Raw genomic sequence first — 24412 nt, forward strand, 5'->3', positions numbered from 1 at the left:
TCCTACTTTCTTCAACACACACCAACGTAGCACATCTGTTTTAATTGAAGCCATAGGACCTTTTTTCTTGCATTAGATAATGTTGCTCAAAGCGAATGGTGTGAGCAAGCCCTTACAAAATAAAGTTGCTAAAGATCTTTTAGCTGCAGATCTTACATTGTTTGTTTGCTTGGATTTTTTTTTTTCTCAATACTCTCCATGTATTTTTTTATTGAGTGGCATTTAAAGTCAGATCAGAACTTAACTGTTTCTTTCAAGCCAGCATGTTCTTTACTGTTTTTCTGAGGATAAGGCCTAATTGCCCATTGTAGAGCATCCCTCATGCACAACATTTACTTTTCCTTTGGCTAGTGCATTATGCCTTTTTGGGAATGATGAGGAAGATTACAAGGAAAACTTATAGCTGTTCTAAACTGGGTGATATAGGCCACACTCTGTCAGGAGCAGGATGGCCATTTGGGTGCACCCATATGGGTGCAACTCATCTTGTGTATCTCAATAAACAATAAAAGAGCCAGTGCTTTTTCAGTCTGTAGTAGCTTTTTCATTTGTAGATCTTGGCTTCCAATGCACTTACATCATTATGCACAAGCAGTGGAGGAGGAGAAGGCTGCACATATGCAGAACAGGAAGAAATTGATGTTTTACTTCAAGCTTTGCAGTCATCAAGCTCAAATGTGAGAGATTCTGCTTTGAGGGTAAGTCATCCTATACAAGCTGTTCAGTATTACTCAATGTTGTTAACATGATGTAAAGTCCTTTTTCATATCCAATAAGTTATGAAGTCATGGGTAGCAATAACTATTCATATTTAAATAATTCTTCTGTTAGGGACTAATGGAGCTTAAGATGGTTTTGCCAACACCAGAAACTGATGATAACAATGGATTGGCCTTATTGCACAGGCTTTGGGTGGTGAAATTTGATGTGGAGACTGAAATCAAAAGACAAGCTGAAGGGTAAGGTTTTTCCCTTTTATTATTTTTTAAATAAACAGAGGATAACACCTCACATGATCCTGTGTAATACGTAAATAGTAGGACAATAGTAAAAGTGCATGACCAGTAAGAGCAACCAATCAAGCTTTCTCCAAACATTTCTTGAGGAAAATAGCAGATTACTGGGGTAAAAGCCCTACCCCTAGGAGGAAACACTGTAGACCAAAGCCCTTTGGATTATATTGCCACCTACCAGGGGATTGAACACTGACAAACAAAATGTAGACCATGAAAGCAAGAAAAAACTAGCGCTAATTCCTATAAACCCAAATCCAGCTGGGATAGGCTAATTAAACTCTTTAGATGGACAAATAGGAAAAATCATCATTTAAAGTGCCAGTGAAAGATTGTGGTTACCTCTTCTATAATTAGTATGGGGAATATAATATGTACTGAATAAAAATCTACCAGCTAGTTGACCCAGCCTGGTAAAGTGCAAACATGAAATTAAGCCTGCATGCTGGAAAATGTGTGCTAAAGTGCAAAAAAATATATGTGTATAAACTTGTATCATATGTAGCTGACTCCCACTGACGTGTAGTATGCAAATTAAATATTTTATAATATAAAAATGGAAAAAATAAAATAAATATATACTGCACACTCAGAATAATGTGCAAAATAGCAAAAAGTGAATAAATGATCTTCTAGCAGAACTAATCTAAGACATAGACCATGTTGACTAGAACCTCCCTGCTGACACTCCTCAGTGTAAGTCTTTTTGACAGCTACCCCTTTATGCACTTTTCCCAATGCGGTATTTGTGATTCCTTTTTTTATGCATGCAGCAGATGGCTGTAGCATTAAATATCACCTGTGACGGTTTGCTAAAGGTCCCCCATCTTATTTTTCACATATGGTCAGAGCACTTTGGCTAAGGTTCTGGACTGCAAAACCTTTGTGCAAGATGTGTTAGATCTGTATGGCTTTTGAGTGACAATGTCTCTTTGGACTGGCTCTTGATAATATAAGGGATGCTACTGGCACCCATCTTCTCAGCAGAAGAAGCCGAAGGAGTCGGCAGTGGACTAATCCTCATTTGTCTGTTTTAGAAGATTCCCTTTCCTTTCTCAGCTACCTCAACTTCAACATTGAGGCCCCCCAAGCTTGGATCCCTATCTACCCTCAAAGTCTGGCACTCCATGTCTGTCAAATCATCAGACAAGTCTTCCTGTGTTTAAAGGTGTTCCCCCACTTTTCCTCTGGTTTTGGCAGGTACCCGTTCCCAGTTCCGCTCGTAACGCCTAGGTAATATCTCCTCATCCCCCACCCTCACCCTACTGGCACACTTGACAGGGCGCAGTGGCTCACGCATGCATAGTGGGCAGCCAGCTATGAAGCCACAAGGAGTCACAGCCAGTTGCCAACAGTTAACATGCCCGCTCCAGGACCCAAAGACTGAGAAAGAAACCGGTTCGGGCGCAGACAGTGCTGGATCCCTAAACAGTTTGGTGCCTGTTTATTCAAAGGCATCGGGTACAGTTTTTGTAGCTGCTGACTTTTTTTTTTTAATTCTTTATTTTAAGGTATGCAATAAAGGAAGGCAGTAGTAAGACATGACATCATAGTCCTGAAATCAGTTAACTGTGGTACCCAATAGTAAATAAACTAATGTATGTTTATAAATATTAACCACAACATATACCAACTGTCAGTTCATAAACAGAACATAACTAGCAATTCAAAATATTAGGAAATTGTAAAAAAAGACATTGCCATGTGATAGAAAGTGCTAGAAGGAACATGCCCTCGTATGGTCATAGTGAGAGGAACAGGACCCCCACCAGCATGTAGCATCAGAACGTATTGATTTTCTAACCATAGGGGTAATGATGACTGCACTCTAGACCAGTGTTTCTCAACTCCGGTCCTCAGGGCACACTTAACAGGCCAGATTTGCAAGGAAACTGAAATACATGACAGGTGATATAATTTGCTGCTCAGTGATTTCAGTATTCTAGTCTGCATCTCCCCAAGGTATTTTCAAATGTTTTAAGACAGAAAAGAGGACACCAACGGTGTCGTAGAGAATAAGAAAGGGGAAGGAGTGAGACGGATAGAAACGATGGTAGGGGGAAAAAAAAGGGTGCGGGGAATCACAGTGGGGTTGTCAACATTAGGCAGTAAGCTCTCATATGAGTATGCTCAGTTTTTTATGAGTAGAATAAGTTTTCCTCCGTAAAGTGAATCATGTCCCAGTGAAACCAGCGCATATTGTGCTCCTCTGTCTTGTCTCTGAGGACCGCAGTGAGGTGTTCCATTTGTCTTCGAAACTTGGAATGGTCAGGAAGGGATCTGAGGAAGTATGATAATTGTAACCATTTTCACTGTCCCAAAGGAGAAGAGTTAAATGAACTGTACAGGTCTGAAGGACGGGCCCAGCCAGATTGGCTAAGAAAAGAAGAAGCTCTGATAATAATCCCATCTGCTTGAAGTTGAAAGGCTCTGTCAGTATGTCCCGGAGCAAAGTCTGGGTGGCCGATGATGGGTGTCAGTGGAGAGGGGAAGCTGGAAGTCGCCGCTATCCTATAATATCTAGAAAATAAGTCAAGGTGCCTTCAGTTAGGGAGTGGGGGGGGGGGGGGGCACCAACCAAAAGTATGGGGTTCTTACCCATGGAAGTACTGATAAAAGGACTGCTACCAATTCTTGTTCCAACAATACCCATAGCTTATAAGGGGCATGTCTGCACCAACGTCATATGGACCGCTGTACAGTATACGGCAGGGTCAGGAAGACCGACACCATCTCTAAGCTTGGGTTGTTGCAAGAGTGATTGCCTAAGACAGGGAGGTTTTCTTTGCCAGACATAAAAGCTGTCCAGAGCTTACGAAAGAACTCCCGTGGTAATTTGACCAGTAAAACTTGTAGAAGGTATAGGAGACATGGCATCACATTCATTTTAAAAACATTACATCTGCCAACGCAAGAAACTGCTAAAGTTTTCCATGTGTTTGAATCAGCTGAGAGGGTAGCCAACAAAGGTTGGAAATTGTTTTGAAAAATAAGGTGAAGAATTAGACGATATTCTGGTCTCTAAATATTGGACAGTCTGAGGAGCCCATCGGAACAGGAAATTATTACTGATGTGGGCAATTGCTTGAGGGGGAAGGTTAACATTGAGAACTTCTGATTTTGGCAAATAAACTTTAGTCTGCCAAGTTCCCATATGTCCCAATTTCAGACAAAAGGACTGGTAAGGAGGTAAGCAGATATGATAAATAGAACAACAGATTGTCTGCATAAGCAGCCATTTTTTGATTGTATGTACTAGTTTCCAGTCCAGTGATATCTGCGTTGTTTTGAATATGTTGCAATAGAGGTTTTAATGATAAAACAAAAAGGATCGGGGAAAGGGGGCATCCCTGCCTCGTACCATTCCCGATCCCGAAGGATTTGGAGGTAGCTCCATTTATTCTGACTGTTGCTGGAGGGTGGGTTGAGTATAGAGCTGAAATCTATGATAGGACAGAGCTAGGCATCCCTGTGTGTCGTAGTGTGGCATGAATAAAAGACTAATTCACTCTGTCAAATGCTTTTTCAGCATCCGTTGACCGTAGGATGAGTGGTAAGTTAAGTTGCTTGGCTCTTGCGATGACATTGATAGTTCCAATTGTATTATCTCGGGCTTCTCTATTACGAATAAAGCCCACTTGATCCAGAGGAACAATGCACTGTAAAATTGAATTCAATCTCTCAGCCAGGATTTTTGTGAGCAATTTTAGATCGCAGTTAAGAAGGGAAATGGGTCTATACTTGGGACACAGAAGGGGATCCTTGCCTGGCTTTGGGACCACTGAGATGCTTGCACTTTTGAGGTCTAGTGGCACGGTGTGGCCATCTAAAGCGGCGTTTGAAAGCAGTGGTAAAATGAGACGCAGGTATTTCATCAACTGTCTCCGGTAGGGGACTCCCGATGTGGACCTGTTGGCCTCCCGTCTCAACAGGAAGGTGCAGGGGTTCGTGTCCAGATCTCAGGATCCTCTGGCAGACGCCCTGGGGGCCCCTTGGGGTCAGTATTGTCTTGTTTACACTTTTCCCCCATTACATCTTCTTTTGAGACTGCTACTCAGAATCGAGGTGGAAGGGATTCCAATCATTCTGGTGGCAGCAGACTGGCCTCACTGGTCTTGGTACGCAGGCCTAGTAAGGCTGGTAGCCGACGCTCCTTGGAAACTTCCTCTCAGAGAGGATCTTCTGTCTCAAGGACTGATCTTCCATCCTGCTTTACGGTCGCTGGCTTTAATGGCATGGCTATTGAAAGCCAGGTGCTGAAGGACAGAGGGCTGTCTGGGTTGGTGATTCCTACGCTGTTGAAAGCTAGGAAATCTACTTCCAGGAAGGTTTATAATAGAGTTTGGAGGGCATACATTACTTGATGTGAGTCTTGGGGGGGTCTCCCTGTTCCTTTTTCTGTGTCTCTGCTGGAGTTTCTACAACGAGTTGTAGATCAACGTTTGGCTCTGGGCACCATCAAGGGCCAGATTTCCGCCTTGGCCATATTTTTTCAAAGGCTGTTGGCTTCAAATTTCTTGGTTCACACTCATGGAGTGGGTCCGCCATCTGGCTCCTCCGGCAAGATCCCTGGTACCTCCGTAGGATCTCAATTTGGTACTGTCGGTACTTCAAAAGCCTCCTTTTGAAAATATTTGTGAACTTCCTCTGCTCACTCTCACAGAAGGTGGCCTTTTTGGTGGCTATTACTTCTGTGCGTAGGGTGTCAGAGTTGGCTGGGTTGTCCCGTCGGTCGGTAGTAGAATATACTACAGTAGATGCTGCTATAAATCAAGCTAAATACACACAGGAAGGGACAATGCAGAAAGATATACAACCGCAATATGTTTGGGTATTCTTATACCCTCCAAATCATTAAAGATATGTAAACCATTCCAAATCTAATACAATATTACTATAGATCAGGCGCTAGTATTTTTCTCTATTGTGTCAAATCCAACTTACCGTATATACTAGAGTATAAGCCGAGTTTATCAGCACATTTTTTTGTGCTGAAAACGTCCCCCTCGGCTTATACTCGAGTCAAGGAAAAAAAAAATTCCCTGGCCGCTCCGACGGGCTTAAGCTTTAAAAATGGCGCCGCCCGTCGCATACATGTCACCGCGCACGCGCCGCCGCCGCTCGGGAGAGGCCGGGAATAGCCGAAATTATACGAGCGGCGGCGCGTGCGCAATGACGTGTCGGCGCCGGGCGGCGCCATTTTTAAAATGAAGGCGCCGCTGGAACAGGTAAGTGAAACAGCTTCACTACCTGCCATTATGCAGGGCTGCGGGCACACTACAAGGGATGCAGTGCTGCGGGCATGGTCCACCTGTACTATGCCCACAACACTGCATCTCCTGTAGTATGCCCACAACCCCAGATCCTCTTGTACCATGCCAGTACCCTGCATTCTCCTGCACCATGCCAGTACCCTGCATTCTCCTGCACCATGCCAGTACCCTGCATTCTCCTGCACCATGCCAGTACCCTGCATTCTCCTGCACCATGCCAGCACCCTGCATTCTCCTGCACCATGCCAGTACACCTGCATTCTCCTGCACCATGCCAGTACCCTGCATTCTCCTGTACCATGCCAGTACCCTGCATTCTCCTGCACCATGCCAGTCACCCTGCATTCTCCTGTACCATGCCCGCCGCCCTGCATTCTCACCCTAGGCTTATACTCGAGTCAATGATTTTTCCCATCTTTTTGTGGTAAAAGTAGGGGCCTCGGCTTATACTCGGGTCGGCTTATACTCGAGTATATACGGTAATCAAAAAATACCCATCACGCAGCATTAAAATTATTTAACTGCTCTGTTTACAATCAGTTCTAACAAAAACTGTCATTACATTCACATAAACCAAGAAAATAACAACTAAGACAACACAAGTTGTCAGTGTATGCTGTAATCTTCCTCTTTAGTTTTTGGACATCAAACCATATCAGACAGGTGGATTGATGCTGTTTAGTACTATCTACGAACAAAAAAAAATGAAAGGTCTTAGTGGGTTACCATTACATTTCCCACCTAGAAATAAAGAAATGGTTAGCAACAAACACATATAAATCACAAAATGGAAAACATATGGGCATGTTGTTTAGAGTGCACTCTTTTCTACCCAATATAAATGTGCTCATAATAACTATCTAATTATCTACACATGGATTTTCATTAACAGACGTTCCATCAAAAGTTGTCAATAATTCACCATGGTTAAAATTCACGATAACAACATTTTATAGTGTGTTCGTCACGTTGTGCACAAAGATTATACATCACCAAATCCATATTGATTTTTCCATTTCAACCTCTTGTTCAATCCCATAAAGATCTTAGAAACCTCTTGGAACAGATTTGGTTTTTCTTGTATTAACAAAAAACTTATAAAACAATCAATAGTGTTGTATTCTACAGTATCACACTTCAATACAATCACCAATAAGGACAAAGTAGATATACAATTGTGCCCATAAGTTTACATACCCTGGCAGAATTTATGATTTCTTGGCCATTTTTCAGAGAATATGAATGATAACATAAAAAAATTTCTTTCACTCATGGTTAGTGTTTGGCTGAAGCCATTTATTATAAATCAACTGTTTACTCTTTGTAAATCATAAGGACAACAGAAGCTACTCAAATGACCCTGATCAAAAGTTTACATACCCCAGTTCTTAATACTGTGTATTGCCCCCTTTAACGCCAATAACAGCTTGAAGTATTTTGTGGTATTTATGGATGAGGCTCTTTATCTTCTCAGATGGTAAAGCTGCCAAACTTTCATGGCAAAAAGCCTCCAGTTCCTGTACATTCTTGGACTGTCTTGCATGAAATGCACGTTTGAGATCTACCCAGAGTGGCTCAATGATATTGAGGTCAGGAGACTGAGATGGCCACTTTAGAACTTTCAATTTATTCTGCTGTAGCCAATGACAGGTCGACTTGGCCTTGTGTTTAGGATCATTGTCATGTTCGAATGTCCAAGTACGTCCCATGCGCAGCTTCCAGACTGATGAATGCAAGTTTTCCTCCAATATTTTTTGATTAACATACTGCATTTATCTTACCATCAATTCTGACCAGGCTCCCTGTGCCTTTGTAGCTCACACATCCCCAAAACATCAGAAATCCACCTCTGTGTTTCACAGTAGGAATGGTGTACCTTTCATCATAAGCCTTGTTGACTCCTCTCCAAATGTAGCGTTTATGGTTGTGACCAAAAAGCTCAATTTTGGTCTCATCACTCTAAATGACTTTGTGCTAGAAGGTTTGAGGCTTATCTCTGTGCTGTGTATTGTAAGCGGGATACTTTGCGGCATTTGCGTAGTAATGGCTTTCTTCTGGTGACTGGACCATGCAGCCCATCTTTCTTCAAGTGCCTCCTTATTGTGCATCTTGAAACAGCCACACCACATGTTTTCAGAGAGTCCTGTTTTTCACCTGAAGTTATTTGTGGGTTTTTCTTTGCATCCCAAACAGTTCTCCTGGCAGTTGTGGCTGAAATTTTAGTTGGTCTACCTGACCGTGGTTTGGTTTCAAAAGAACCCCTCATTTTCCACTTCTTGATTAGAGTTTGAACACTGCTGATCGTCATTCTCAATTTCTTGGATATTATTTTATATCCCTTTCCTTTTTTATACAGTTCAGCTACCTTTTCCCACAGATCCTTTGACAATTCTTTTGCTTACCCCATGTCTCAGAATCCGAAACATCAGTGCAGCACTGGATGAAAGATGCAAGGGTCTGTCAGGATTCCAGAAACTCATTGACCTTTTCTACACAAACACTAATTACAAGCAAACAGATCACAGGTGAGGATGGTTACCTTTAATAGCCATTCAAACCCCTTTGTGTCAACTTGTGTGCATGTTATCAGGCCAAAATCACCAGGGTATGTAAACTTTTGATTAGGGTCATTTGGGTAGTTTCTGTTATTATGATTTAAAAAGAGTAAACACAGTTGATTACTTCAGCCAAGCAGTAACCATGGTTGAAAGAAACATTTTTGGGTTATGATTCTTATGCTCAGAAAAATGGCCAAGAAATCATAAATTCTGCCAGAGTATATAAACCTATGAGCACAACTGTACATATTTTTTCTCCAGTGATCATTCTTTATTGTCCTATTTTATACTGTTACTCTTAGCTTGGTAATACATTTACCATGTTATACTGAACTTATCCAGTCTGCTATCTTGTTCAACTAACTGGTACAAAATGGGTACAACCAAGTTTATCAGTGGGTGGAGCCGTCTCTCCTTCCATGCACAGTAGGCTGGAATGGAGAACTAAACATTTTAAATAATTATAATAATCATGGCTACCTTTTTAGAAATGTAAAAGGTGTCGGCCACAATCAGCTATTTTCTTTTTGTTTTCAATTAATCTGAGAGTTACATGGCAAAAACTAACCATTTCAACTATGATTTTATTTCTTCAAAAGTATTTAATTACTTCCTTTACCTTACAAAGTTTTTCACATCACCTACATTTGAACATCATGTTATACTAGTCATTTCATAGCCTTTTAAAAATGAACACCTTATCCTACATTTCAGACACAGTCCCTTACACATGACGTCTCACACAGGATGTGTCCATCGAAAGAGGAGAATAAGGGGGGGGGGGGGTCAAAGGGGGAAGCTGGAAGGCTATCTCCATCTCTCTCCTCTCAAATCCCTCTCTGCTACAAATGATTTCTTAGTTAAACATACAAAGACTTTCTAACAAAGACTTCTATCTTTCTCATCTACAGTACCACTTTACAGAACATTCACCTTAATTTGATTACTTAACTCTTCCAATCAGGGCCGGTGCAAGGATTTTGACACCCTAGGCGAAACCTCATTTTGCCGCCTCTTGGCTCCGCCCCTGACGCTGCCCCCTTTGCCCTGCGCATGTACACGGTGGAGGTAGCAGAGGTCAGGAGTGTGTAATACACAAAATTCACAGGTCAGGAGTGTGTAATACACAGAATTCACAGGTCAGGAGTGTGTAATACACAGAATGCAGGGAACCGGAGTGTGTAATGCATAGAGTGCAGGGGTCAGGAGTGTGTAATACATACACTCTTTTACTATATAAAGAGTTGTGGGGTGCGCTTTGTACTGAGTGCAGGGTTGTAGGGTGCGCTAAGTACTGAGTGCAGGGTTGCAGGGTGTGCTATGTACTGTGTGAAGGGTTGCAGGGTGCGCTATGTACTGAGTGCAGGGTTGCAGGGTGTGCGATGTACTGTGTGAAGGGTTGCAGGGTGTGCTATGTACTGAGTGCAGGGTTGAGGGGTGTACAATGTACTGCGTGCAGGGTTGAGGAGTACGCTACATACTGCATGCAGGGTTAAGGGGTGTGCTACGTACTGCATAAAGGGTTGAGGGGTGTGCTATGTACTGCATGCAGGGTTGCGGCGTGCGCTACGTATTGAGCAAAAGGTTGAGGGGTACACTATGTACTGCATACAGGGTTGTGGGGTGTGCTACATACTGAGTGCAGGGATGAGTACACTGTGTACAGGGTTGTGGTGTGCGATACGTACTGAGCGCAGGGTTGATGGGTGTGCTATGTACTGCGTGCAGGGTTGAGGGGTACACTATGTACTGCGTACAGGTTTGTGGGGTGTGCTACGTACTGAGCTCAGGGTTGAGGGGTGTGCTATTTACTGCATGCAGGGTTGAGGGGTACACTATGTACAGGTTTGTGGGGTGCGTTATGTACTGAGAGGAGGGGGAGAGAGACGAGGGGGGAGGAGAGTGAGAGACAGGGGGCAGGGCAACACAGTACAGGGGGGGGTTACAGAATTCTGTGACCTTGAAAAGACATTGTACCCTGGAGTAAAGGGTCAGGCTTACTGGTCTGGGACCATCTGAAGAGCAAAGCCATCTAGGACTTCTGTGTGCAGCTCCAGGTGATCTGACTGCTCTCATGCTTCTCAGTGGAGGGGGGGGGGGGGGGGGAGATAACACAAAAATTCTGCCAATTCTGACCTGTCTTATCTGCTCAGCCAGCTGGTATGTTCTTTGCAGGCAGTGTGGGGAGAGGACACCTCTCTGTGTGCACTGCAGCTTTGAGCTACATGTGGCAGCGGGAAAATGCCAGGCTTCCGAGATCTTTAAACACAGTGTCCGCCCCCGAGTGTCACCAGACGGCACTCTGACCATTAACCCATTCCAAGCTCAACTGATAAAGAACGGCTGGCTGCTGAACTGTGTACATGATGTGTGCATTTGCTGGCAGAACTGTCATTATTACTGACAGGCAGCTCCCCCACGTTCACAGTCTCCCGGAAACTGCACTGGCCCCCCATGCACCTGGTGCCCAGCAGTGTCCGACTGTCCGTGCGTTAGGACTGCTCTGCAGTGTCTTCTCCCCCTCTCCAGTGTCAGTCTCCTGCAGCTTCCGCTCTCCCGGCTCCTCATAGTTCTTCTCATCTGAGCCATCCTAGGCTCTGTTCTCGGGGGACATCCGGCAGGTTAAGGGCAGAGAGAGAGGGTGAAGCTCCCCGGCACCCCTCCCCCCTCTCCTCGTACCGTGGGTAATATTTTTTTCGCCACTGCACCGGAGCGGGACACCTGGCGCCGGCGGGCGGCAGCAACGCCGGAATCCGGATAATAAAGTATTTTAAAAAAAAAATTCATTTTTTCGCCCCATCCCCGGCTGCGGACCTGCCCGCCCCAAGCGGCCGCTTGGTCCGCCTAGTGGTTGCGCTGGCCCTGCTTCCAATGTTAAACTCACATAGACCCTCTAACATAAGTAACAACATTTCTGTTACAAATCAGCCATACTTCGCGTTACCTTTCTGTTTAATTCAGGTAACATTGTCCTTTAACACAGACAACACAGCATTCATTCAACATCTTTTCATACAAGTACCATTTCCTCAATATTAGCTAGCTACAAACAATTCAAACACACACACACACACACACACACACACACACACACCTTACGTTACTGCAGTAACAATCTGAGCAGTCAGCTCATCGTTTTCGATATTCAAAAAAGTCTCATTGCTCTGAAACTTCTACAGTCCAGAGACTAATGCTATTATTATTATTACAAATTGAGGCTTCAATTTCGATAGTGAGGGGTTTCCAAACAAAAGGGCGGGCATAGGAAGAATCAGGATTGCTGGCAATATGTTGGCTGGCTCCTCAGAACACCAAAAGAAGGGGTAAGAGATCTTGCACAATATAGGAACTAATGGGGGTATGATTAAGAGGTTCTGTGTGGATGAACGAAGGCACCCAAAGAGATATGTTAGGAGATGGTCAGGGGCTATCATGTTTGACACCGAAAGAGGGACTGAGGGATGTGGAGCTACAGCCAGCACCTATCTATGATGACCAGTACAGCTGTCCCCTTGGTCTATTTGTGGGTCCATACAGGTGCCCTATGGCCCCGCCCAGTGCATATGGTTTGAGGGGGAGGGACTCACACTGGCATTTAGTATAAATCTGAGCCTTGAGGATGATGGACCAGCTTTGAGGAATGGAGCTTGCATGTAGGGTATAATAATGTATCCGGGAAGCTAGTATGGGCCCTGCCTCGTTGTGGATGCAACACCCCGTTACTAGCATCTGGCCTATCATCTGGGAATGTTGCCCTGCTTGTGCTTGCCACTGCACAAAGACTTGCAGAAGTGCTGGTGGATGCCTGCATTTTTGGAGTGCTGCGCTGCTGGTGGATGCCACAGGACTTATTACGCTGCTGGAGGATGCCCCAGGATTTGTTGCACTGCTGGTGGATGCCTCCGCCTGCTCAAATCTCCTGAGCCTCTTTGTTAGGATTCTGTCCTCCTCAGTTTCCATTTCAGAGCTACTTCTTTCTACTGGCTCATACTCGCTATCCAAGCCTGACTGAGAGAGTTCCCCGCTACTCCCGCCCGACATACTCTGGAGTATATGGAAAGCCTCCTCTCTGCTAAAAAAAATTATTTTTTAGCCATGTGGACAGATGTGCACAGATGATTCCTGGGACAGATGTGACAGATGTTGATCACTGGGATGTGGCAGATGTTCACTGGGACAGATGTAGCAGATCACGGACAGATGTGGCAGATATTCACTGTAACAGATTATTTTACCGGGACAGACGTGTGACAGGTGTTTTCACTTTGTTGGGGGTACTACCTGGGTGATCCGTTTGTAAAAAGCAGTTAATTGCTCAAAACTCACTGATTCCCGGCTAGCAGCACAGATCGTCTTTTTTTTTCTCCTCACTGACAGTCTCTGTGTGAGGAGAAGCAAAGCTGATCGCCGTTACAACGGCTTTTTTGACACAGCCGTCATGTGATCAGGAGGGCCAATCACAGAGCCCTCCTGCCGAACGGTGTTGCGCTGTGTCTAGGGGACACAGGCACACCAGGATCAAACATCTGCGCAATCTCCGTCCCTCTGAAGGACGTTCAGGAATGTCCAATCCGAGGTAGCAAGCTCCCAACCGGCCATTTATATGCATTGGCCGATTGGGAGGAGGTTAAGGAAACAGATCTCAATTGGCAACCCTAACTGGTGAGTGGAAAACTGGGTGAAGGGGAGGAGGAAAAAAAAAGGGGGGGGGGTGAAGAGCGAAAGGAAAAATAGATTTGAAGCTATAAAGCTGGGGGGGGGGGGGGGGGGGTTAATGAGAACAGATGAGGGAAGGAAAAAAAGGCAATAAGGAGAAAGAAGGAATTTACTACTTTGACTCCAAATGGAGATTAGCGGACATTTTAGGCTGCTAGGGCCTAATGGGGGAAGAGGTAAGGCACTTCAGGGAGAGGAGCCTCCGGTTGTTGGCAGCCCCGGGGAAGGTCAACTGGTAACTGGTGTGTGATCTTCTCATTATAGCTCAGGCAGGTGAGTATCTCCTCTGAGCGGGATAACAAGCATATATTTTGCTAAATGGCAAACGGGACATCCAAACATTCTTATCTGCAACTATTTACCTGAAAGGAAAACCCATAAAAGTTCACAAGCAAGGTGAAATGTCCAGACGCTGGATACAAACCATTGCCATTTAGGTGCAGCTGGCGCTCAAGATAAAGCGTGGGGCATAGGGACTCAAAGGGTCAAGGAACCTTGAGTCCTCCGGGGTCATGAGAGTTTGTCAAGGAGGGAGTCAACAATCAGCCAACTCCTCCCGACAAAAGACTCGGGGTCACAACCCCAATCAAAACCTTAAACTTCAATATATACCATATGCGTAAATGCATCAACAGAAATGGAGCATGTCTTGTAAAGGGACATAAAGAAAAGAGCCTCCAAGGAGAAATAAACAAAGAGGTCCGAGACTGCAGACATACTGCAAGAGATGATCTGAGACTGCAGACATACTGCAGGAGAAGGTCCGAGACTGCAGACCTACTGCAGGAGATGGTCCAAGACTGCAGACCTACTGCAGGAGATGGTCCAAGACTGCAGACATACTGCAGGAGAAGGTCAGAGACTGCAGACATACTGCAGGAGAAGGTCCGAGACTGCAGACATACTGCAGGAGATGGTCCTAGACTGCAGACATACTGCAGGAGATGTCCCGAGACTGCAGACATAGTGCAGGAGATGGTCCGAGACTGCAGACATACTGCAGGAGATGGCCCGAGACTGCAGACATACTGCAGGAGATGGTCCGAGACTGCAGACATACTGCAGGAGATGGTCCGAGACTGCAGACCTATTACAATAGATGGTGAGAGACTGCAGACATACTACTGGAGATGGTCAGGTGTTTTAATTTTGTGTGAGTTTGCTCAATAAAGATGTTCCAGATCTCATACAAGCTATTTGTCGGCTAGTTGTGTGTGTTATGCAGCTATAATATCTGGTGTCTATGTTCAGGACTGGAGGAAGTGGTACACTGACAGAAGCACTCAAGCACAGTGTGGATCAGTTCTGTCACAGCACCACAGTCAGAATTACTATCATCTGGTAGATTCCCCTGTCACTATGTTGGGGACAGCCCAAAATATTGGATTTTCTTTTGCTTTTGGTGATAGCGGTATGAATGAAAAATAGAGATGGTGAATCTCCTTAAGGCATCTTTCACACATGCTGTCCTTTTTTCATAAATCCGTTGATGGATGAAAAACAGACGTCAATGCATCTCTATGGAAACACAGATGTAAATTGATGATCATCCATTTACATCAGTTTACATCCGCAGTCATCATTCGTTTTTTCTTAAACTGATCAAAGCTCTTGTTTTCTTCCGTAATAAAAAAACGAAAAACGGATGTAAACTGGCAAATTGCCAGTTTTTCATCCGTTTTTGCATTGGTAGTGGATGTAAAAAAAACTGATGAGCACTGATGAAAAACCAATGAAAAACTGATGAACACTTCATCCATCTTGACGTGACGAAACTGATGAAATGAACGGTCCGCATGTGTGAAAGGGGCCTAATTGGGGACTCCCAACAGTAACAAACACCTGACAGGTGTTCCACTCAGTCCAAAACGAAAACCGTTTTGCCTTTAGTTATAAAGATTTCCTGTGTCCGTCAAGAAAATAATTTTCTGATAAAGTTCAAAATCCTATTTCAGCTGCGATGTACAGCATCCCCATGTTTGTACCAATGTTCATGAATTGTCTTTGTAAATTCCAGCTTCATTGTTATTATTATACAGGATTTATATAGTGCCAACTGTTTCTGCAGTGCTTTACAATATAAAGGGAGACGGCACAGGTAAAAAAAAATTCAGCAGAAGACGGTCAGGAAGACTCTTCTTTGGAGCCCCTGTGTTATTTTTTTTCCTTGCACACCTTGAAATTGTATTACTGGGCTGATGTGTTTTGAACCCATGTGTTACCTTTAGCTAATGGTAGATGACCTTTTTGATAGACACAGATTTTGGGCAGGAATGTATATTGGCGAACATTCTTTATATGGCTAGTTGTAACTTTGTGTGTTTTCTCTTGCACCTTGTGACCTTTATCTAATGGTACATGTCTCTTAGTTTACACAAATTTTGGGTAGAAGTTGATTAGTGAATTTTCATGTGGCTAGTTGTAACTTTGTGTTTTTTTTTTTTTTTTTTTTTTTTATTGCACCTAGCCTTCAAATGGTGTCTTTAGTTGGAAAGAGAGCTTGTGTTTCCTTTCTTTACCTCTTGTGGATGTATCTGATAACATTAGGTTTGTAGGGATCATGTTTGCAGCTTTGTTTTACAGGAATTTTTAAGTACCTGTGCCTGGGATCAGTTTCTCTTCTAACTGGAATTAGTTTTTTGCGTGTTTAAAAAAATTTAGAAAGTATTTTTAGGACTAGGCAGAACAAAAAACACCTGGCTAATGCCCACTGGCCATCCTCAGCTGGTATATAACCCCCCTCTCTGCTCTAGGTAATCGGTTTTAATCTGTCTAGTCAGGAGTAAAGACCTAAGCTCCCAGCTGGGATCTCTAGTCCTAGCAATTTTCTCCTTTACATCTTTTTTTTTTTTTTTGTTTTCTCTCGGGTTGGGCGACAAGCTGGATAATCTAGATCCAGTGCTCCCCCCAGCCCAGCCAGCGAGCACGTGCAGACCGCAGCTACGCGCTAGGTCGGCTGCGACATAGCCTCACGGAAAGAGGCTGCCCCACGAGTTAAGTCTTGCAGGGTCGCATACGACTGGGCTTGGGTCTGAGTTGCAGCGGCCCCTTGGCCAACAGCTCCCCGGCTCCCCGGCTTCGTTGGCAAGGAGTACTTTCTGGAGTGTTACTGGCACCATGGAAGGGTAGGTACAGACCCCCCCTCTCCCCTTTTGGTGGTTTTCTTTGGGGTGGGCACGGGTAACCTTCAGGGACTGTCGGACCTGCCTGCAGGTTCCCTCCTCCCATCCTTAAATCCCTCGCTGAGCTGGGCTTCCTTCACTCCTATCCCCCCCTGGCTGGACCTAGAGTCTGCTGGGGGTCCCAGGGCAGAAAATGCAACAGAGTCCCCTAGGGTCTCCCCCGCTATACCCAATCTGTAAGGGTCCTAGGATAGTGTGTCCCGCCCTGGTAGTCTGGATGGGTCTCGGTGTAGGGGACCCCTGCTGTGTGCAGGGGAGGTCCCAGTGCAGAGGTGTAGAGTGCACAGCAGAGTCTCCCCTAAATGTGTGTCCTGCCTTCAGGGGTGGGGGGGGGTCCCCTTGCAGAGGGTGCAGCGTTGCAGAGGGTACAGTAAAGATCCTGGCAGCATGCTTCAGTGTTTGAAGCTGATGGTGGCCATTTTCCCTTAGTCTGGCTGGTCTCCAGTTGGTGGCCATGTTTGTGTAGCCAGATGTCACAGGGGCCATTTTCCCTTAGTCTGGGGGGGATGCTGGAGACAACTTAAGCCTCGTGAGGATGCTGAAGTTCCTCCTCTTCCTCCCTAGTTTTCCTTTGTGCCCAGGACATATGAACAAGGATAGCGTCCATGATGATGCTGGGTTCAAATTTTCGGCACGGTCTGTAGGGTGAGTCTTTGGTTGTCCCTGTTCATCCCTCTCTTTCTGCTGATAGGTACCCCGAGCCCTGAGCCTTAGTGGTGCCAAAAGATTGTTTTAATACTGCAAGGTCTTCCATTCCCTGTGAAGCCTCAGGGTCACATCTCCCCCACTGACCCCCTAATGGAGGTGGCAGGTCCCTCGGAATCCCAGCTTCCCATGGTTGCACTGACGGCGGTCCTGCAGTCCTTAATGTCCCGGGTGGATGTGGCGTGTGGGAAAAGGCCCAGGAGGAAGCGTCCCCCCCCTTGCCTTCCTCTGCTTCGGCTGTCTCCTCTGATTGTGAGCCTGATGCCGCCGTGGACGGAGCCCATCTAGAGGGATTTAATATCACACCCCCTGATCCATCCGATAGTGAGGATGATTTCTCCATGGTTGCAGCAGTGAATGAAAAAGAACTGGTAGATGCACTTATCACTGCAGTGTGTGAGACTTTAAAAATGGAGGATGCGGCTGATGTAGCCACGGACGTGGCTATGACGTTTGGTACGCACAAGTTGCATCATACTCCAAAGGGGTTTCCTTATGTGCCTTATTTTGACAGGTTTTTTCTGTAAGAAATGGGAACAACCAACATTACCCTTTTGTGGTCCCCAAACGTTTTGCTGTACGTTACCCTTTTTAGGAGTCACTTTAAAAAAAAAAAAAAAGTGGGATTGTCCACCACTGGTGGACCTTCCTGTTTCCAGGTTGAATAAAGCAACCATGATCCCATTCGAGGAATCCCCATCCTTTAAGGACCCGGCCGACAAGAAAACGGAGGCTGTGACACGCACCATGTTTACCATGGCCAGTTCGGCATTGCGGCCAGTTTTTGCCTCAGTCCTGGTGTCTCAGACCCTAACTGACTGGGCCAAGCATTTGGGCTAGGGCCTGGGGGGGGGGGGGGGGTTAGCAGGTCTCTGCTGCTTATGTTGATTTATTGGACCAGTTGGTCCATGGGCTGCAATTTATTTGTGATGCAGCTCTGGATACAGCTCCTGTGCTGTCCAAACTTTGTTTCAGCAATGGTGATCGCGTGCGGGCTATGGCTCAAGAATTGGACCGCAGACCAAGCCCTTTCAAGGCGATCGCTTGTTTGGGCTAACCTGGATGACATCATTAAGAATATCAGGGGGGGGGAGTACCTTTCTGTCACAGTCAAGGAAAGGGAAGGAGCCTCGCCGCAGACAAGGGCCCTCCTTCTCAGCCCATAGAAAATTATTTTGTGCTCACGAACGGAGAATAAGGAAAATAGATCTTTTAAATCTTCCCCGGGAGGTTCCAAGCAACCTTGGTCAGGCAAGCCTAGAGCTAGCTTCCCCAGACCAGCAGACAAGACTCCTTCAGCATAAAGGTCTGCCCTCACCCATTATTGGGGTGGGGGGACATCTTCGCTGATTTCCGGCCCCGTGGACTTCTTTGCGGAGCATCAAGGAGATCCGCAAAATGTTTATTTTGGGGGTACCCAGAATGGGGGACAAAGCTTGTCCTTTTCAGGTTTTTAGGTCCTAAATCTTCTTGTGCGGATTTAATTCCTGCTAAGGTTTAGGTGATGTCTGAACTACCTAAGGTCCCCCCTATCCCTGTCCAGGGAATTGATTTACCTAGGTCGGATTTTAATTCTGACCAGGGTGGTCCTTCCTCTGCACAAATCTCAGGAACCACAAGCCGTGATTCACCGGCTACTGTCACACAGACAAGTCTCTCTCCCGATTTGCATACAGGTTCTGAGTCTGGTGGTATCCACCTTCAAGACAGTTCTGTTTGCACAGTTCTACATGCAGCTCCTTTAGCAGGTTCAGCTCCCCAGGAGGATACCGACGTTCGTGACAAGGTCACGGGGTCCTCTGACAGACGGCGCAGGCGCCCAAGGTCCACAGTAAGGCCAGTATCCTCCTCGGCTAAGGCGGCTTCTGCAGTTCCTGCGAAGCATCAATAGCAAGGATCTTCCAATCATCCTGGTGGCTGTAAACGTCCCTTGGGGGTTTCCTCATAGAGAAGAACAGTTGTCCCAAGAGCTGATCTACCATCCTGCTTTACAGTCGCTGGCTTTAATGGCTTAGCTTTTGAAAGCCAGGTACTTGGCGCTTATCCTCAATCCTTTTCTGTGGCTCGAATCTTAACCTTTCTTCAACAGGGCGTTGATCAGAAGTTGGCCTTGAGTATCATCAAGGGTCAGGTGTGTGCCTTGGCAATTTTCTTTCTGCGACCCCTAGCGAAGCACTCTTTAGTTCATAACTTCATTCAGGGGGGCTCGACATGTGGCTCCACCAGTACGGTCTCTTTTGCCGCAGTGGGAGTTCAATTTTTGTGGGTTTTTTTTCGGTTCTCCAGAAACCTTCATTTGAGAATATTCAGGAGATTCCCTTGCCTACGTTATCCCAAAAGGTGACATTCTTGGTGACTATTACCTCAGCCTGCAGGGTATCGGAATTGGCAGCTTTATCCTGTCGCAGTCCCTATTTAGTGGTCCATAGGGATAAAGTGGTTCTTCGTCCCTGTCCATCATTCCTGCCCAAAGTTGTCTCTGACTTCCATTTGAATGAGGACATTGTGTTTCCTTCCTTGTGTTTTTTTTTAAAATGCACCTGTACATGGACCTCTTAAGGAGGAAGTAAACCCGTTTAAAAAAATGTGAAAAAAAAAAAAACCTGTAAAGACAAAGGCATAATGAGCTAGTATGCATGAAGTACTTACCTAAAAACGAAGCTCCCTCAGTGCCGACAGGACGGCCGACATGTCCGGCCGTCCTGCTTCCTGGATCTCGTCCTCCGGCCATCTGATTGGCCGGGGGCGCGATTACATCACTCCCGCGCATGCACACGGGAGCCTCCGTTCACGGCACTGGGATCTGAAGGAACGGCACGGGTGGCCGTTCCTTTAGAGCGCATGCGCCGATGACGTCATCGGCTGCAGGCACTGTAAATATCTCCTAAACAGTGCAAGTTTTGGAGATATTTATAGCACCTATATAGGTAAGCCTTAATGTAGGCTTACCTATAGGTAAATGTAAACAAAAGGGGTTTACAACCTCTTTAACCACTTCAATACAGGGCACTTTCACCCCCTTCTTGCCAAGGCCAATTTTCAGCTTTTAGCGCGGTTGCATTTTGAATGACAGATGCGCGGTCATGCAACACTGTACCTAAACCAAATTTATGTAATTTTGTTTCTCCACAAATAGAGCTTTCTTTTGGTGGTATTTGATCACCGCAAGGTTTTTTCTTTTTTGCTACACAAATAAAAAAAGACCGAAAAGTTTGGAAAAAAAAAGTTTTTTGTTTTGTTATAAAATTTTGTAAATAAAGTTTTTTCCTGCACTGATGAGGAGGCACTGATGGGGTGGCACTGATAGGTGGCACTGATAGGTAGCACTGATATGCAGCACTGGTGGGCACTGATAGGCAGCACTGGTGGGCGGCACTGATAAATTGCAATGATGGGCACTGGTGGGCGGCACTGATAGATGGCAATCACAGGCAGCTCTGATGGGGAGAGCACTGAAAGGGTCCCTGAGCCCTGGTGGTCATGGGTGGGCATCCCTGGTGGCCATGGTTGGGCAATCCCTGGTGGCTCTAGTGGCACCCCCTCCCCAAGGGTCTGTACTGATAATCAATGCTCTGATTACCAGCACAGACCCCCCCCCCCTGTCAGGAGAGCCGCAGATCTGCTCTCCTCTACTCGTGCCTGTCAGGCACGAACTGAGGAAAACCGATCAACGGCTCTTCCTATTTACTATGTGACTAGCTGTGATTGGACACAGCTGGTCACATGGTAAAGAGCCTACGTCAGTAGGCTCTTTACCGAGATCGGAGATGCGGTGTGGCCGAGTGACACCCCGCAGCACTGATCGCCGCTCTTGTCATTTAAATTTTATATTGCTCACGCATACCATAGGTATATGTGTAATTACACCCCAAAATATATTCTGCTGCTTCTCCTGAGTACAGGGATACCACATGTGTGAGACTTTTTGGGAGCCTAGCTGTGTACGGGACCCCGAAAACCAATCACCACCTTCAGAATTTCAAAGGGCGTAAATTGCTCATGGCACTTTCTCGCTACCTATCACGATTTCAGAGGCCCTGATAGCACAAACCCCCCCAATTACCCCATTTTGCAAAGTAGACACTCCATGCTATTTGCTGAGAGGCATGGTGAGTCCATGGAATATTTTATATTTTGCCACAAGTTTCGGGAAAATTTATTATTATTTAATTTATTATTTTTTACACAAAGTTGTCACTACATGATATTTTGCTATATTTTACCCATGCCATTGGTATATATGAAATACATTTTGCTGCTTCTCCTGAGTATGGGGATACCCCATGTGTGAGACTTTTTGGTAGTCAGAGTACTGGACCCCGAAAACCAATCACCGCCGTCAGGCTTTCCAAGGGCATAAATTGTTGATTTCACTCCTCACTACCTGTCAGTTTCAGAGGCCATGAAATGCCAAGAAAGCACAACCCCCCCCCCCCAAATGACCCCTTTTCGGAAAGTAGACACCCTAAGCTATTTGCTGAGAGGCATTTTGAGTGTTTTGCAGATCTCACTTTTTGTCACAAAGCTTTGAAATTTGAAAAAAGAGAAAAAAAAAATGCATTTTCCTTTTATTTTCGTAATTTTCCAAAAAAAAATGAAAGCTGCAAAATACCATGCATCTTGGCAAATACCATGGAGTGTCTACTTTTCGAAAAGGGGTCATTTGGGGGGGGGGGGGGGGTTATGCTATCTTGGCATTTCATTGCCTCCAAAACTGTCATGGGTAGTGAGAAGTGAAATCAACAATTTACACACTTAGAAAGCCTGAAGGCAGTGATATGTTTCGGGGTCCTGTACGTGGCTAGACTGCCAAAAAGTCTCACACATGGGGTATCCCCATACTCAGGAGTAGTAGTAGTATTTTGGGGTGTCCTTTCACATATACCCATGGCATGTGTGAGCAATATATTATTTTGTGTAAAAAAAAAAATAAAAATAATAATTTTCAAGAAACTAGTGGCAAAATATAAAATTTCTCTTACGTCCTCTGACAGTCGCTACCCACTCATACAGTCTGCACTTCTGGGTATTGGTCTTATCCACAGGAGTAAGCTAGGCATAAGATTTTGTTAGAAAACATTCACAAAACCTTTGTATAGACACACCTACAGGGGGCTGTCCCTCTGGTCCAATGCCCCCAGCTAGCAGCATTACCAAATCAGTTTGTCTTTGCCTAGCATAGGAGTAGTCTGGCTTTTCCCTGGCTGGGGCTGCAGTCTCAGCCTTTTTACCTATTATTTTTTCTCTCTGAGAAAGTGATTTTTCTTTACAATAATAGCTTTTTATCTGTTCCTGCACTTCGTCGTACTTCGGAAGACTACAGCGTTTGCGGGCTGGGAATCGCACTGGTTATCCTAGGGCCTTATGGAATCCCAGCCTTCCATTGAGCGTTGGCAGGCTATGCGTAGGCCCAGGCCTCGCAAACGACCATGTCCCTGTCCTCAGGGACGAGCCTGCGAAGTGGCTACTTCGCCTGGGATGTCTCAACTGCGGTACGCCGCGTGTTGCTAGCATCCTTTTCGGTTGACGGCACCACCACCCAGAGTGGGAGGCTTCCTGTCACAGAGCGGTACCCACGTTTCGCTGGACCGGTGAGTACCATGCTACCCCTCGGTCTATGGCATTGTCTGTCGGGGTGTGTATGTGGGCCCTCTGTTTATGGGGATGGCAGTGCACATGGATCTGTATTATCCCCCTCATGTCTGTCAGTGGGATGTCTCAACTGCGGTACGCCGCGTGTTGCTAGCATCCTTTTCGGCTGACGGCACCACCACCCAGTGGGAGGCTTCCTGTCACAGAGCGGTACCCACGTTTCGCTGGACCTGTGAGTACCATGCTACCCCTCGGTCTATGGCATTGTCTGTCGGGGTGTGTATGTGGGCCCTCTGTTTATGGGGATGGCAGTGCACATGGATCTGTAATATCCCCCTCATGTCTGTCAGTGCGGTTCCTGTGTGTCCCTTCCCGGTCCCTGCGGGGGCGCTGTGTCGGTTCTACCGCTGTGTGGGGGGGTTGCGGGGGTCCCTGAGGTGCTTCGGCAACGTTTTTGGGGGTACAGACATGGTGTGTGGGGGCCACAATCGGTGTAAAACCGCGGGTCGCCATTTTAGGTGTGGGCAGGCTGTTTGGCCTCATTGTGAGGGCAGCAGCCATCTTCTGAAATTCTGTTGGCACCCTTCGGGCACCATCTTTAGTGTGGGCACTAGGTTCTTTATGTGAACAGCGGCCATTTTCCCAGAGCCTTCTCCATAGACTTGTATTGGCAACCATTTTCTTGTGGATCAGAGCCGTGTTCTGCCTCTAGTGGCGTGAGGTCACTTCCTTTCTTCTCACATGCAGATCGAGCTGACAGCGTGTGGCAAGGTATAGGCACACTTTTAGGGGATTTTATGGTGTTTCCTGGGCTGCATTCCTGCTGGCATTCATTCTTTTGCAGTTTTTAGTAGCACAGGCTTAGTTCCTCATTGCGGTGGGAACCGCGATAATCGCCGCTTTAAATGGCCAGCGCATTTTAAATTATGATATGCTATGATGGAGTCCCAGGATAGCAAATTTCCCCCTGCTCTGGTGGAGGGTTCAGGTACCCCTGAATCCTCTGCTATAGTCTCACTTACTGCTGCGCTTGGGACTTTAGCATCAAAAGTGGATTTGTTAATGTCTGACCGGGCTTCTAGGAAAAGGCCCAGGCTTTCTCAGTCTTCTGATTCAGAGCCAGATATGGTTGCCACGGACAGTGTACCCCCTGAGGGGTCTCAGTCCTCTTGGTTGGATTTGGAGGAGGAGGATACCACCTCCGGTTCAGCAAGAGAACTCTCTGCAATGTCTGCGCTTATTAGCTCCGTGAAAGACACGCTAAATTTAGATGAGCCCCACCTGTCGGGTAAACGGTTTTCCTTTGGGACCCGCAAAGCCCAGAAGTCAGGTTAGGTTTATCCCTGCCCAGCTGAGTTTCACGAGACTGTGAA

The 24412-nt window shown here is 45.9% G+C and overlaps 1 protein-coding gene across 1 annotated transcript in view; it reads left to right on the forward strand.

The window, feature by feature from the left end:
• The window catches only part of GCN1 (GCN1 activator of EIF2AK4), a 250315-nt gene that overhangs the window by 117488 nt on the left and 108415 nt on the right, over positions 1–24412 (forward strand). The window contains exons 28-29 of the mRNA XM_082258862.1: positions 555–698; positions 832–959. Of these exons, the coding sequence (XP_082114988.1) occupies positions 555–698; positions 832–959 (272 nt within the window). The remainder of the gene's footprint in view (positions 1–554; positions 699–831; positions 960–24412) is intronic.

Source organism: Pelophylax lessonae (genome assembly GCF_965119305.1).
Source record: "Pelophylax lessonae genome assembly, chromosome: 1".
NCBI classification, from domain to species: Eukaryota; Metazoa; Chordata; class Amphibia; order Anura; family Ranidae; genus Pelophylax; species Pelophylax lessonae.